The 13,768-nt window shown below is 50.0% G+C and overlaps 9 protein-coding genes across 9 annotated transcripts; 5 read left to right on the top strand and 4 right to left on the bottom strand.

The window, feature by feature from the left end:
* Window positions 1-98: 98 nt before the first annotated feature.
* COCCADRAFT_29722 (uncharacterized protein) lies at window positions 99-911 on the top strand (the record flags this gene model as incomplete). Its single annotated transcript, XM_007718355.1, has 1 exon — window positions 99-911. One exon carries the CDS (start codon window positions 99-101, stop codon window positions 909-911), a length of 813 nt encoding a protein of 270 aa, XP_007716545.1.
* Window positions 912-1,628: 717 nt separating this feature from the next.
* COCCADRAFT_29721 (uncharacterized protein) lies at window positions 1,629-2,942 on the top strand (the record flags this gene model as incomplete). The annotated part of the gene is made up of 3 exons (XM_007718354.1): window positions 1,629-1,637; window positions 1,759-1,820; window positions 1,889-2,942. 3 exons carry the CDS (start codon window positions 1,629-1,631, stop codon window positions 2,940-2,942), a joined length of 1,125 nt encoding a protein of 374 aa, XP_007716544.1.
* A 235-nt stretch (window positions 2,943-3,177) lies between these two features.
* COCCADRAFT_107270 (uncharacterized protein) lies at window positions 3,178-3,813 on the bottom strand (the record flags this gene model as incomplete). Its single annotated transcript, XM_007718353.1, has 2 exons — window positions 3,178-3,431; window positions 3,570-3,813. The coding sequence occupies 2 exons, from the start codon at window positions 3,811-3,813 to the stop codon at window positions 3,178-3,180; spliced, it is 498 nt and encodes a 165-aa protein (XP_007716543.1).
* Window positions 3,814-4,238: 425 nt separating this feature from the next.
* COCCADRAFT_8591 (uncharacterized protein) lies at window positions 4,239-6,288 on the bottom strand (the record flags this gene model as incomplete). The annotated part of the gene is made up of 2 exons (XM_007718343.1): window positions 4,239-4,860; window positions 4,913-6,288. 2 exons carry the CDS (start codon window positions 6,286-6,288, stop codon window positions 4,239-4,241), a joined length of 1,998 nt encoding a protein of 665 aa, XP_007716533.1.
* Window positions 6,289-7,506: 1,218 nt separating this feature from the next.
* On the top strand, window positions 7,507-8,508 carry COCCADRAFT_8590 (uncharacterized protein; the record flags this gene model as incomplete). Its single annotated transcript, XM_007718342.1, has 1 exon — window positions 7,507-8,508. The coding sequence occupies one exon, from the start codon at window positions 7,507-7,509 to the stop codon at window positions 8,506-8,508; it is 1,002 nt and encodes a 333-aa protein (XP_007716532.1).
* Window positions 8,509-8,779: 271 nt separating this feature from the next.
* On the bottom strand, window positions 8,780-9,052 carry COCCADRAFT_107297 (uncharacterized protein; the record flags this gene model as incomplete). Its single annotated transcript, XM_007718352.1, has 1 exon — window positions 8,780-9,052. One exon carries the CDS (start codon window positions 9,050-9,052, stop codon window positions 8,780-8,782), a length of 273 nt encoding a protein of 90 aa, XP_007716542.1.
* Window positions 9,053-10,094: 1,042 nt separating this feature from the next.
* Window positions 10,095-10,868, top strand: COCCADRAFT_40425 (uncharacterized protein; the record flags this gene model as incomplete). Its single annotated transcript, XM_007718351.1, has 3 exons — window positions 10,095-10,119; window positions 10,171-10,357; window positions 10,418-10,868. The coding sequence occupies 3 exons, from the start codon at window positions 10,095-10,097 to the stop codon at window positions 10,866-10,868; spliced, it is 663 nt and encodes a 220-aa protein (XP_007716541.1).
* Window positions 10,869-11,871: 1,003 nt separating this feature from the next.
* Window positions 11,872-12,936, bottom strand: COCCADRAFT_107276 (uncharacterized protein; the record flags this gene model as incomplete). The annotated part of the gene is made up of 1 exon (XM_007718350.1): window positions 11,872-12,936. The coding sequence occupies one exon, from the start codon at window positions 12,934-12,936 to the stop codon at window positions 11,872-11,874; it is 1,065 nt and encodes a 354-aa protein (XP_007716540.1).
* On the top strand, window positions 12,932-13,309 carry COCCADRAFT_107303 (uncharacterized protein; the record flags this gene model as incomplete). The annotated part of the gene is made up of 1 exon (XM_007718349.1): window positions 12,932-13,309. A coding segment is annotated over one exon (378 nt), but the record flags the coding sequence as incomplete, so codon positions are not given.
* Window positions 13,310-13,768: the final 459 nt, after the last annotated feature.

Here is a 13,768-nt window from a genome sequence, read left to right as displayed (position 1 = left end):
TGCTTGATTTGCCCAGAGGGTCTTCCATGCTCGAATCGACAACCGCAGAATGCGACTACCTCGCAGTAACTGCTCTTCCCAGTTTCTAACCAGCGAACATGATCAAACGACAAACGAAGTATCTTGGTATCATCCGTGTATACATACCTGCTTCCGTTCGCAACGAGACAATACATGTACCATTCACACTAGAAGAAAATCGATACTGCACTCTTGATCAAGTACTCAGCATAGCACCTACTCACCTCCATCTCGCTCAGACCGACATCATGAGTGAAAATTCTGTTCAAGATGCAGCTCTGATCTTCATACCTATCCTATTCATGACTTTTCAGATGGTGGTGATTTCAGCGTTGGCGCTCGTAGCTGGAGATGCTCGCTACAGTTCGAGGGATACTCGCGGGGTTAGCACTAGGGAAGAAGGAGAGAAGAGGGTCGGATGCGTTGTTGTTAAGCAGGTGCATACGTGTACAGGGGAATGTGTGCGGTGTAGGACTGGCGGTGTGGAAGATGTTTTGTGGGAGAGGGAGAGGGAGAGGGAAAGAGAGCGAGAGGAAAGGGAACGGCGAGAAAGAGCGGATAAAAGGAGAGGGGGAATATGGAAGGTCATGGAGGGGGTGTTGAGGAGAGTTGATAGCGAGGATGGTAAGGACCTGCCCGAACAGGAAACGGAGGAGTATCCAGATTTCCCAGCCCATGAAGATGCTCGGTCGGAACCACCACTTTCCTTCTTCAATGGCTTATACGTGCCAGATTGCGGAGGTGTGAAAACAAAACGGTACCAGGATCGGCAGTTCTTCCAACGGGATGATAAGTCGTTCGAGGATGAGGCAGCGAGACGTGGTATCTCACGAGATCCATACATAGGGGTTGATCGGCGGCGGAAGCATCAGTGCTCTGCCTCAAGATAGCGGTCAGACCGTCCACAGCACAGAGGCCAATGAGATGAGCACGAGGAGAGAATAGATCTGCTCGATACGGATAGTCTCGATATGCTTTTCGGGCGTAAGGTGGAGAGAAATGTATGCATGTGCGGCTGGTGAGGAGGTTCAACCAATGGCGATATACAGAAGGGGTCGCGTCATCGGGATGTTGCAGAAGGAACGTGTACTGATAAGTGAGTATACGACGACAGAATGCACGAGTTCAATGGGTGTTATAACAGGACCATTGAGCGTTGTTCTCAAGTAGTCCCCGACGTGACGTAGACCCCGATATTAGCTAATCCCCGAAGTGAATAACGGCGATTGCGCAGTGACCCTACAAAAGCAGATGGCCAAACCCAATACTAGAACCACCGTGTAGACCCCGATATCACCAAAGCTACTGCCATTCAAGCGCCATGACGCCGATCAAAGCATATCGTGCAGGATTCAATAAATCCTCGACCTCCTTCTCATCCCCAACCTGTGTGCATCTCCAAGGAACCAAGGTCGCCAGACCGCTGCTACCCGTTCACCGCCTCTGCACCTGCCTCATTGCACCAACACGTGGTTCCAGCCATAAAGCCGAAGCCGCCGTTACCCCGCCCCCACGGCCGTCGCTTATACCTGCGCGGTCCCGCTGCTTTTCGTCTACGCCTTCCATCACTCAATCACGCCATCGCCGCCATACCACAATCGACCACCATGGTTCAGGTACATGCCCCGTTTTCGCCATCAAATTTGCCCAAAACGGCAGACTATGTTACCTAGTTTGGCCCCCAGACTGGGTTTTTCGCTCTCTATACGAACCGTAGGGCTGACTCTGATGTCATAGCTTGTATACTCGGTCGAAAAGCCGCTAAATCGCGAGCCGGAGCTTGACAAGCTCGTTCAGAGGTATATTAGAGCCGCAAGCGCCAGTAGTGGAGCAAGAGTGAAATCTGGGGGGCTAACAGTGGGTCTAGTTTCATCACACAAGACGGCTACGATCGTAACCATGGGCCTATTCCGTACATCGACATTGATACGCACCGAGTAGCGATTACCGGGCTTGTAAACAATGAGATTTCGCTTTCCATTGCAGACCTCAAGGCACTTCCGCAGCACCATGTTGTTAGTGCGCTGCAGTGTGCTGGAAACCGTCGCCATACCATGCGAACGAAACTAAAGGAAGTTTGCGGCATAGACTGGTATGATGGCGCAGTCATGAATTGCAAGTGGAGTGGGCCTCTTCTGAAAGACGTCCTGGACAAGGCCGGTGTAAAGGTTGAAGAGGGAAAAATGAGCGAAGCTCATGTCGCTTTTTCTTGCTTTCAGACGACCACACAAGACGACAGCTACTACGGCGCCAGCATCCCGCTTTCACGAGCGATGAATCCAGAGAATGCGATTATGATTGCTCTTGAGATGAATGGCAAGCCACTCACACCAAACCGCGGCGCCCCTGTTCGCGTCGTCACTCCCGGCATTGCTGGCGCCAGGTGTGTCAAGTGGCTCGATCAGATATCCGTTCAACTAGGCGAGAGCCAGAACTACTACCAGCAGCAAGACTACAAGGTCCTGCCCCCAGAGGCAGATAGCAAGGAAAAGGCAAAAGAATGGTGGGGCAAAGTGAGTTCGATTGTGGAAATGCCAGTCAACAGCGTCGTCGGTGTCCCAAAGTCCGGAACTACCGTCCAACGAGATGCCGATTGCACCATCGAAGTCAGGGGCTACGCATTACCCAGTGGAGCAGACGGTCCCATTGCCAAGGTCGAAGTTAGCGTCGATGATGGACAGTCGTGGGAGGAGGCTGAGCTGATCAACGAGTGCGAAGGCGAAGACGCCAAGAATGTGGAGCTCAAATGGGCGTGGACACTGTGGAAAGCAAGAGTCAAGATTGACAAGGGCAAGGGTGTTACGATTTTCAGTCGCGCTACGGATCGGAGTGGTAATGTACAAGCCAAGTGTCCGACGTGGAATTACCGGGGCGTGTGCTACAATGGCTATGGCGAGGCCTTTGATTTGGAGATTGTTTGAGCGATTATGAGATTATGACGGGATGAGGGCGAGAATCCTTGATGAATTTGGGCCAGCGGGACACGGCGTTATTACTATTATTGTTCTTCTTAATTTTTATTTTTTCAAATAAATGCTTCACATCAATCATCAACCGCACAACAAGCGAAACAAAACCGAAGATGATGACATTTTTCAATCCCAACTCCATACTGCACATGTGAATTCATAACTTGCATGCTCCATAAACCGAATCTCACAAGCCCAAACTCTTCCTCACATTGGTCCGAACAATACTCTCATACTCGGCCCTCTTCTCCCTCCACATCCTCGCCGCATCCACATTCGCCGGACTCTCATCATTCGGCTCGGCCAGCATACTCATCACACTAATCAGTATCTTCTCCACACTCTGTATCGGCGACCACCTTTCCGACGCTTGTTCGTATTGCATTGGATCTTCGCCTGGCGCGTGGAGAATCGAGATGCAGACTTCGCCGTTGGGATAGACTAAATCACCGAACGTTAGCTTCGCTTTTCCATTTTTTTTTCCTTTTCCGCATAAATCCACCTTCTCTCCAACCTCCCCTCGCCCATCAGACTCCTATGTGTGTGTGTGTGTAATGTGTGGGAAGGAAGAACATTTACCATTCGGATGCCACATATCAGTAAGAAACTTCATTTTCGGCGGCGCAAGCGGATAATCCTTTGGAAAACGCAGTTCAGCAGGGAACACGCCGCCTTCAAACGGTGTGCCCTCGGGACCTTGAATCAGCGCTTCCCAGATGAACATGTCGTCTTCGTTTATGGGGCCCGCGGTTATGCCCTCGGGGGGGTCGGAGGAGAGGGCTCGGTATTCTTTGAAGAGGCGCTTTGCGGCGGTTGAGGCCATGGTTGCGGAGTGGATGGAGAGAGAGAGAGGGGGGGGAGTGGAGCGGGGTTGGTGGGTTGAGGTGAATCCGGGGGGAATTAGAGGGGTGTAGAGAGAGAGGTAGAAGAGGGGGTAGCGGTTTTTGCGAGGGATTAAGTAAGAGGAGGTTATGGTGGGTTTGTGGTTGCTGAGAATGTTTGTGTATAGGTGGTGAGTGCGGGTGTGGAGGTGCCGTTCCGACACGTCGGCGTTAATGCTGCGGAGTTAGTGGCGATACGTAGTAGTGCACGTGCCCTGCATTCGAAGTTCATGGATACGCAACGTTGTTTTCACCTCTTTTGTCTGGTGGAATATTGCTTTCACAAACAATGGAAATCAGAATTTTTGTTTAGAGTTAGGGAATCAAGAGTTTTGATAGATATTTCTATATTTCCAAATTGCACAATCTAACCAAAGACCTCGATCATGAATCGATACTCAATCTTCCTACCCTCATTCCGCGCCCTCGCACTCAACATGCTGCACTGATCCGCAATCTGCTGACCAATCACTGGCGGACCACAAAAAAAGACTCCAACCTTGACTTCATCGTTTCCGCCTTGATTCTTATCAACCAGTCCCTCCGCTAGCACCTTGCTCATATCATCATAATGTCGCTCCATGATGCCGCGGATGTCTGGGCGTCCAAAATGTGTAGGATTAACAAGACCAGTGATGGTCGACTGAGGAAACTCTGGCGTGCGATGTTTTTCCAACAACCACCTGAAGACATGTTGAGAGATTTGCTTGCGCTTCTGTGTCACGTACGTGTTGACGCGGATGTCGAGATCTGGGGCTTTAGGTCCTGTTCGAGAGACTTCGTTCAAGAGGTCAGAGAACCAGAGCAGGTTATTCTTATCGCGGACCATCCAGTGGAAGTCCACTCGGCGGTGGTTGGTGTAAGGCGATGATTGTTGACGAGTGTCGTCGGAGAGCTCAGCGGAGTTTTCCTGAGACTTGACGCGTTCGAGTTCATGGTGTTGTAGATCGGTCAGTACTCCGGAAAAGGGTGTCACGCCGATACCGGCACTGTAGGGCGTTAGCACTTGGGTCTTATGAACATAGGGCGTATTCAGCCTACCCGAAGACCATGCTGTACTCGAAGTCGTAGAATCGCTGCGCGGGTGCGCCAAATGGACCATCTAATCCAATCTTGATGCTTTGCTTACCCCCCTGCTTAGCCAGATCACGGAGTTGGTTCGTCCAGTCGCCATCAGCCTTGATATGAACCTGCATGGTGTTCTTGATGCATGTAGACACCGTAAACGGATGCCACTGGAACCGTGACAGTTGTGGAACCTGCACAAACACATATTGACCAGCCTTATAGTCCCAAGGGCGAGTCTTGGGAACTTTTGCCGTGATAGCGACAGTCTCCTCGTCCAGTAGCTCGATGTCAGCAGTGATCGGGCGAAAGCTTAGAACCAACCGCCAAACGCGCTCAAAGAGAACCATTAGCGTCGGGAAAGCAAGCCAGTATCCAAACATTGGCCACTGCAAAAGGGCTGCAGTACCATGCGCCATCATGAACCCAATAATGGGAAACATCAGCAAATGGCCGAGTTGGAAGACCTCATAACTCCATTTTCGTATCTGAGGCATACTCATGATTGCCAGGAGATAGAAAAGTCCAAGAGATGTAAGACCGGTCCACCCTGGCAGAGAACGTAGAAAGCTGGTATATGAGCGCGGTACAGCATCTGGCCCGAGGGCGTTGGCAACCGCATCTTGTCGACTCGCCATACTACCAAAGACGAAGGAGCCGCTAAGATGGCCAATAGCGTGCAAAGTCGCAAAAACTAGCGCGACAATGGAGATCTTGATATGGAATGACTGAGACAGGTCCCAGTTGATGAATCTCGAAATAAAGTAGAAGCGGCGGAGGAACGTCGACAGCCACCTGGACATGGAGAGAATGAGGAAAAAGAAGGTCGGGTATAGCACGCCCGCGCACGTCTTTGAAAGCACAACTCCCCATCCGAATGCAGGCGTGTACTGGTCGAAAGTGAGATATTTGACGAATTGCCAGACTCCGAAACCGATCATAAGCAGGAGGACAAGTGCTAGAAAAACGATCTCGGGCCCCTTGACAGCCCAGTAGGCTCGCGCTCGCCGATAGAGCGAGATGTGCTTTAGGTAGTCGTCTTCATCTTTTGCTTCTTTGCGATCAGCCTCAAGCGAAGGAATCTCCCATGTTTTCACGGTCCTTGCGAAGTCGTCGCGTTTGATGTGGTCCTCGCGCGTTCCAATGACGTGCCTGAGGAACTCGTGTCGAGCTTCATCGCCACGAGATTTGTGGTGAAGATTATGCGGTTGGGCTTTCGGGGCTATCTCCTTGTGCACCTGATCCAGCTTTCGCTCCAGTTCCCAGTAGCTGATGTTGCCATCTTTGTCGTGGTCGAGATCGTCAATGAATTTCTTAATTTCCTCGTCCGTGAGATAGGCTTGCGAAGCCATTGACTGATGACGTCGCGTGGAAAGTGAGTTGATGGATTTGCAGTCGGAACTTGTTAATTAATTGGTATATCCATTGTCCGGCGTGCTTCATCTTTAACAAATTTCCCCGATAAGGTCGGTTGTTTTGCAAGTCTTGGTCGACCCACGTAGGCCAAGGCGTTGATGCTGCTAAACATGCTAACGAGGTGGAGTGTCGCCAGTTAGACGAAATGGAACGAAGGAAGCCCAGAATGACAAGACACCCAAGACGGAATCGGCTCAGGCGCATGGGAGTTGTACAGTTAGCGAGCGGGATTCGGTCCTGGCAGCAATTTCCGCCTGCTGCACCGCCACTCAGCGCTCGAGACCAAGACATTTGCCCAGCGTGAGTGGGCTGTTCTCCACGTCTGCGCACGTCAGAAATAACTGATTAGTCTCTGCCAGCCAGTGCACTAGCCACATGTTGTCGGTGAGATACTGCATGCAGAAAATCCGATAAGGCAGGAATAAACTTTGGTAGGAACGATCGTTGGCATAGGGTTCAACGACATGTGTAGTGTGGGTTGTCCTTTGGAATCCAAGCGCGCTACGTCATCTGCTCAGATCCGCCCTCGTGCACGCGCATCACAATGGCCATTGAAATGGGAGTTGTTGGTACGTATAGGATATTTCGTATTTCCATATCATGTAGCAGTGGTGCACAGCAAGACGAGTTGCGATGTTGGAGATGTCAATAGTGATAGCCCAAGGCGGCACAAAATTGGGAGTGCCTCTTGGCTTGGCGCGGGCATGGCGACATCGTGTCGAGCAACGTCATGAGCCGGAACGCAACTATCTCAACTCAACTATCAGATGATGATTTCCAGGCTAGCTTCTCTTTCTGAGCGGTTCTAGAACCCGCTCTTATTGATATGTACAGCGCTGCCTTCGTCAGTTTACATTCACGCTGCTGTCTTGCTGGGTGCAGATCCGCCAACACATGTCAGATCTTCCCGAGCCTGTCTAGGGCTCCCGAATCGATCTTCACAAGCTGCGCCACAACGTCATTGATCCCTTTCTTTACCATCAATGTGTCGCTCGTCCCGTGACAAATGCAAATTCCCAGATATCAATGATGGCTGCACCTTACGGTCAGCATGGATGCATACAAGCGGTCTCCTACCCTGCATGCTGACTCCCTGCTGCAGGGTCTCTTTTCACCTTCTTCTCGAATCACTCTGAATACCAAACATAATCGCCATGAGATCTGATGAACTTACTACTGGGGCTACGGAGTCAGGCTCATCCATCCAAGTTTCCCTCCGCAATGACCGTACTCTTCTCATGTTCGTCGTCCAGTCACTGGTCAGACTAATGCGTTCTCAGCTTGGGAATCGCACGCCAAAGCACGAGGATGGCTCCATCCGGCTCAACCCGTCCAAGTCGAAGCTGAGCGGATGCACACTCCGCGAACGCACTGTTTGCGACATGTACATATACGACATGGTACCCCCGAACAGACCTGTAAAGCCCTGCAAAAAGCGGATATATTACTTTGCAGGAGGCAGCTGGCAGGAACCGCCCTCACCACAACACTACGAGTTATGCGCAAAGATGGCCAAAGACATGCCCGATACAACCATCTCCATTGTCTCAACTCCGCTTGCGCCCAACAATCCCGCGCCAAGTTCGTTTCCCATGTGCCTGAAGACATATCGCGTTCTCATGGCAGAGGCCGAGAAAGCCGGAGAAAGGGTCATTCTCGCGGGCGACTCATCCGGCGCAAACATCGCTCTATGCCTTGTCCTGGAGGCTCTAAGAGAAGACAGCGAGCAACAAGAAACGAACCCGCATCCTATAGCCATCATGACCGTATGCGCCTCAATCGACCTGACCCGCAAAAACCCAGACATCGATAAGATTGCGCCCAAAGACCCTCTTCTTACACCTAAAACCATCAGAGAAACGGCAAAAGTCTGGCGCGGTGACTGGGAGGCTGCCGATCGCCGCATCTCTCCTATTAATGCTGATATCTCGCTGCTGGCTAAGAGGAACATCAAGGTCCATGGTATCACTGCTGGCCACGATGTCTTGAGCCCCGATGGTATCATACTGCGTGAGAAATGCGCGAAAGCAGGCGTCAAGGGAGAGTGGGTTCATTGGGAGAAGCAGATGCATTGCTTTGTACTCACCATGCCGTATGGACTGAAGGAAGCGAAGAATGCAGTCCAGTGGATCATTGATGTCTTGAATAGGGATTGATTGTAGGATTTGTGTTACCCTTCTCGTTGCAGATACCCTTTGGCTTTTGTGAATGGTGTTGTAAAATAGTACTTTTGGATAAAAGGATTTCACTATAAATAAAGTTTCATCATTCCATGGGTTGGCTGATTTACGAAAGCCGCTCCTCGCCGATGCAACTCACATGTTCTTGTGAGATGCAATCTCATATACAACTAAGAATGTATGGCGGAAAGTGTTTCTCGGGCAAGCGCGGTTAGTCAAATCGAAGAAGACAGTGAAAAGTCATTTGTCAAGACACTGATTGGTCACTACAGCAGAGGTTGTTTTCCCCGCAGGGAGAGTGCACTTGTTGAGTTCCGGCGAGGGTGTAGTAAAGGGGTTCACAAATACTCCCGGTGTCACATAATCCCTTTGATGGGAGACCTGGAGCAGGTTGTCCGGTTGTCGGCAGCTCTAGTGGGTGGTAAGCTCCGCGGAGACACGAGTGGCTGCTTAATTTTGACTTGTGCAGTGTAAGTAGACGGACGACTGGTAGCACTCCGATAGTAGAGTAGCTATTCATGCACTAAGTCATATCGAAACAAACAAGGGAAAGGTGATTGGACATGCATCTGGCTACTGTCTGGGCTTGAGTGGAGAGAATGCGATGTCATTGTACTGTGGACGGGCCGATCCCCACCAGGTGTACTATCTGCTATGTGGGGTGTGCAATAATGACATTGATCCATAGCTACAACGCGGGCGGCCTGAACCTTGGTGTCGTGGTCATCAGATATATATATGTTATCATATATGTACTTAAGGCGCACATCTGGTGTCATTTTAAATCTAGTAATCGTATGTTGGGAACTCATTCTGTCCCGAATGAGTTTTCGAGTCAAGTCCATTTGGAAATGCATGATAGGCAGGGTGTGTATGCAAGTGAAGATACTCACCAGCGGCGATGGTGCTAGCACAGGCATGTAGCATAGCGGGTGAAAGCGGTTGTGACGGGGAGAGCCGGCAGCGACGCTAGCGACGAGCAAATCACTGCGTCCCATCCAAGAAGACCGATGGATTCTGCATGCCCCTGCACGGCACGGTCTCTTTTGGAGCGGTGGGTCCTCACGCTTAACATACCACATCCGGCCATATAGGGCTGAGCGAAATGTTGAGGTACGCTCCGATGCCCACCCAAAAACCATGGTCGGTTCTGCCGACTTCCTACTTTTTCTAAGTCGCTTGAGCCTCATGCTACTCAGCACCAGAGTCGACACTGACGCACAGCACCATGAATGCACCCTTTTATGTATCTTATTTACCATTATAGCTATTACTAAACTGTCTCTTATCACTTTTGGGTCATTTAGTTTGTGATTTTCTTCTATTTTCAGATGTATGCTCCTATTCTCTCCCAATGCCTCACGTGCATGTGAATCCTTGTTTCTGCAAGATGCCTTTCCGGGTTCGCTCCTCACAATGAGCGCTGGGCACAGATTACAAGGTGGCAAGCCACTTGCTGTCTCTCTTCCCTCTTGTACCTAATCTTGAACAATCACCCACTGCCCCTCTCTGCAGTCTCTTTCATCTTTACCCTTCTTTATACGATATCCTCGTTCTCTCCAATGGCAACTACACGCATGCTCAGCAGTACTTCCCCTCTCCCCAGTTTGCTTATTCTAGCTGACGACTGACATCAAGTTGCTGCCCATCGCCTGGCCTTAGTTCCCAGAACACCACCAGTGCTATCACTTCTACCAGCTACATGTGTGAATGGTAGGCGCCATCAGAGCCACGGCCCCAAGAATACCCGGTCCAAGAGTCTCCTCCCAACAATGACCCCACTGCCTTCACAGGCAGGGCCGAGCAATGCAGTCGAATATGTCTTGTAAGTCCACCCTCACACCTGGCTCGACTCGATCACCCAGGAGGCTGACACGCACCCAAGAACGACGTTCGATCAGATTGCCAACTGGGCACGGCAAGGCTCCGTCTGGCCTCTCACCTTTGCCCTAGCATGTTGCGGCATCGAGATGATGCACTGCTCCATGCCACGCTATGACCAGGACCGCCTGGGCATCATCTTCCGAGCCTCGCCACGCCAGGCCGACATCATGATCGTCGCCGGTACCGTCACCAACAAGATGGCTTCTGCTGTCCGGCTTTGCTACGACCAGATGCCAGATCCCAAATGGGTTATAAGCATGGGCAGCTGTGCCAATGGCGGGGGTTACTATCACTACAGCTACAGTGTGCTTCGCGGTGTCGATCGTATTTTGCCAGTGGACATTTACATCCCTGGTTGTCCGCCTACCGCTGAGGCTCTTCTTTATGGGATTTTTCAGCTGCAGAAGAAGATGAGACAGCAGAAGGTGACGAGGATGTGGTATCGCAAGTGACACTGTGGTGCTGTTGCCACGTTGCCCAATCTCATGGGGTACGACACTTGGTGGCTACTCCCTCTCCAAACGCATCTAGTTCTTCTTCGCCATGTCTTATCATAGAAGCTTTCATAGTAAGACCACTCGAATTGAAACTCGAATAGTCAAAGATACCATGTGTCACATCCCCGAAGATTGTTTAACGGTGAGGCTGCTCATCTCCTGACGTGCCTCCAGTCGTGAATGCATCGTTCTTTGTTTCGTCACTCGATATAGTCCCGTACAACACAGGTACCACCGTCAACACTAATCATGACGTATGCACTTGGAGTCCTCTCATCAGTCAGTGTAACAGTGGCATAGTCAGCTCCAGATCGGACTTTAACACGAAATACCTTTCTTGTATGACGCGCAGACGTCATGCACACCATACTACCCACTAGCAGTTACATTGGCTGATCCGATGACTTTTGCTTACGAGTTTGGATTGCGAAAGCTTACTTAAAGTGTTTTTACCCTTCCGATACGGACGCAGCCAAAGGCTGCTGCATTACTTACTCCTGAGAATGCGTGAGAGTAGTCGAGTTTTGGTGAAGCAACGGTTTTCAGTATGAGTGATAATGTGTACCAAAAGCAGCTTGGCTTGCAATGAGTACATAGTTTTGGCGTAAGACTTGCTAAATAAATTGGTGGCTCAGCTGAACAGCTAGCCATGATACAAGGTAAAACGACATCAGCCACTAATTGTAATGATCTCTCTGACCATATCAAAATTGCCAAATACGACTCTTTCATTCCAAACAATGCCAACAAGACTAGTAATTGAATTATAGGGATGCGAAGCCTTCCCAGCAGATCTATAGTAACTTGATTTCGCCCTACGACTGGAGTATCCAAAAGAAATGAGCTATGAAGCCAACTTTCTCAAGTTTAGTAATATAACAGTTTCGTTCGTGTAACTTCTTGAAGCACGGACAACAGAGGAAAGCATGCATGCTGCATCAAAAGACCAAAAAGAGGCCTAAAGTTTCGAGTTGATATCTGGTTTCCGTCGTGGTAATGGCGTTTCGTCAACTATTGGCTTTTCGACAAGAGGCGTCAGATACTGCTCCAGGGTATCTCGAACCGCACTGAACCGGAATGGCTTCTGGAGAATCGTAGTAACACCCGCGTCGAAAGCTTTCTCCTTGCTTGTTAACGACACATTGACCAGCAAAGCGCATATTGGACCTTGAAATCCCATCTTGCGAATCAGAACCGTGGCTTCGCGGCAACTGAAGAACGGCATTCGCTCATCCATGAATATAAAGTCGAAAGGTTGGTAGATCTCCATCGACTCTCGAACAGCGTCCACCGTAGCTTGGCCATTTGAAGCTGTGGCGTTATTATGGATCCCTAGTTTCCCAAGGAACTTCACCATGATTTTTTGGTTCATCCAGTTATCCCCTGCTACTAAGATTTTACAGTGTGCAAACTGGTCTAATGGCTCAGGGCAAGAGGCTGGCCGTTCTTCATAGGGATCGCGCTTGGGGGGCATGATGATTAGTGGAGTTTCGTCCTCTCCAATATCACTGAGATAAATAGGTCCGATCTGGAGGCTTGGATCCCTCGGAAAGCGGATAGGATGTACCCCTCTGCGCAGCAGATCCCGGGTAAGGCTAGAGACAGGTAGGTTTTCAAACGATTTATCGTGCTCAAGACCCACAGAGCGAGTTTCGACAGGAGAATCTTGGTATGATTTTCTGCATTCTTGAGTGGTTTGAGACATGTCCAAAGGCTGATGCACCGTGACAGTGCTGCAGCTTCCTGATGTCTGCATGGGACTACGCATTTCGTGGAGAACATTTGCTACTGGTAGCTCGTTTAGCAGAAAGTTTCCATAGATTTTCAAGGGCCACATACACTCTTCTGCAATCTCACAGAGTTGTTGAAGCTGAGCAAGAGTGTCCTGAAGGTGGGGGCCGCCTTCTGCTGTGGTGGAAGTAAAGACGTCATCGTCGAGACCGCGAGAAGCTACGAACGTAGAAAACTCATTGATGCTGATATGCAGTGCCTGAAGAGAATTCCGAACCTGTTGAGGAAGCATTTTGCTCTCGCGCCTTGTCGAAGACGGATTGCTCGGTTTTATTAACAATTTTCGTCCTGTTGGTTGCGCAATGGGCTGGCGATGGTTGCCTGTTTTGCCAAGACTCTGCTACTACGGATTCAGCTTCAGCTCCAGCTTCTACTTCTCGCCAGCATTCTGCTCATTCATCAATAGCATCATGATTGCGCTCTATAAATGGAACTTGTCTGGTTGGACCTCAATTTATAGCATCAGATACTATGGCTACCCACTTCGTGTCAACTTCATCGACGGCCGGAGGGTTGTATTCTCCGAGAATTTTACCCGTCAGAGGCATGGCTTTTTTTTCTGCGCTGACCTTGAAACCCGCATATACTTAGTTCAGTCGATTTGAAGACTGCTCAAAGAGACCCCTAGATGTTACAGTCGGATCTAGTACAATTTCGTTTTTGATATCGTCAAGCAAGCGTTTGATTTCGACATTTCAACGCCGAGAATGTCACCAATTCCAACACGACCAACAACCATCCGAGTGGACGAGTAGGCGATTGCGCGGATAGTCAACACTGATGTTTTGACGATGCCTTTGATATTAGCCTTTTTCTCTAAGTCGGCACTGAAGGCGAACCCTTATTTTGCACTACTACACTTCGGGCAGGTGTATAGCAAAAGGCAAAAGCCCCCCGTCTCTCATTCATGAAAACCAACTCTTATAACGTGCTGGATAAGCGAGTTGGCCAGGCAAGCGAGTTGGCCACCCCACCAAGTTTGCGCACACGGTTTAACTCTATACACAACCACTCTACGCAATATATTCTAAATGCCTTCAAATGAAACAGATATTCAGCTTGCT

Source organism: Bipolaris zeicola (genome assembly GCF_000523435.1).
Source record: "Bipolaris zeicola 26-R-13 unplaced genomic scaffold scaffold_227, whole genome shotgun sequence".
Classification (NCBI taxonomy): domain Eukaryota; kingdom Fungi; phylum Ascomycota; class Dothideomycetes; order Pleosporales; family Pleosporaceae; genus Bipolaris; species Bipolaris zeicola.
The sequence above is the reverse complement of the archived record's forward strand: the minus strand, read 5'-3'. Positions and strand labels throughout refer to the sequence as shown.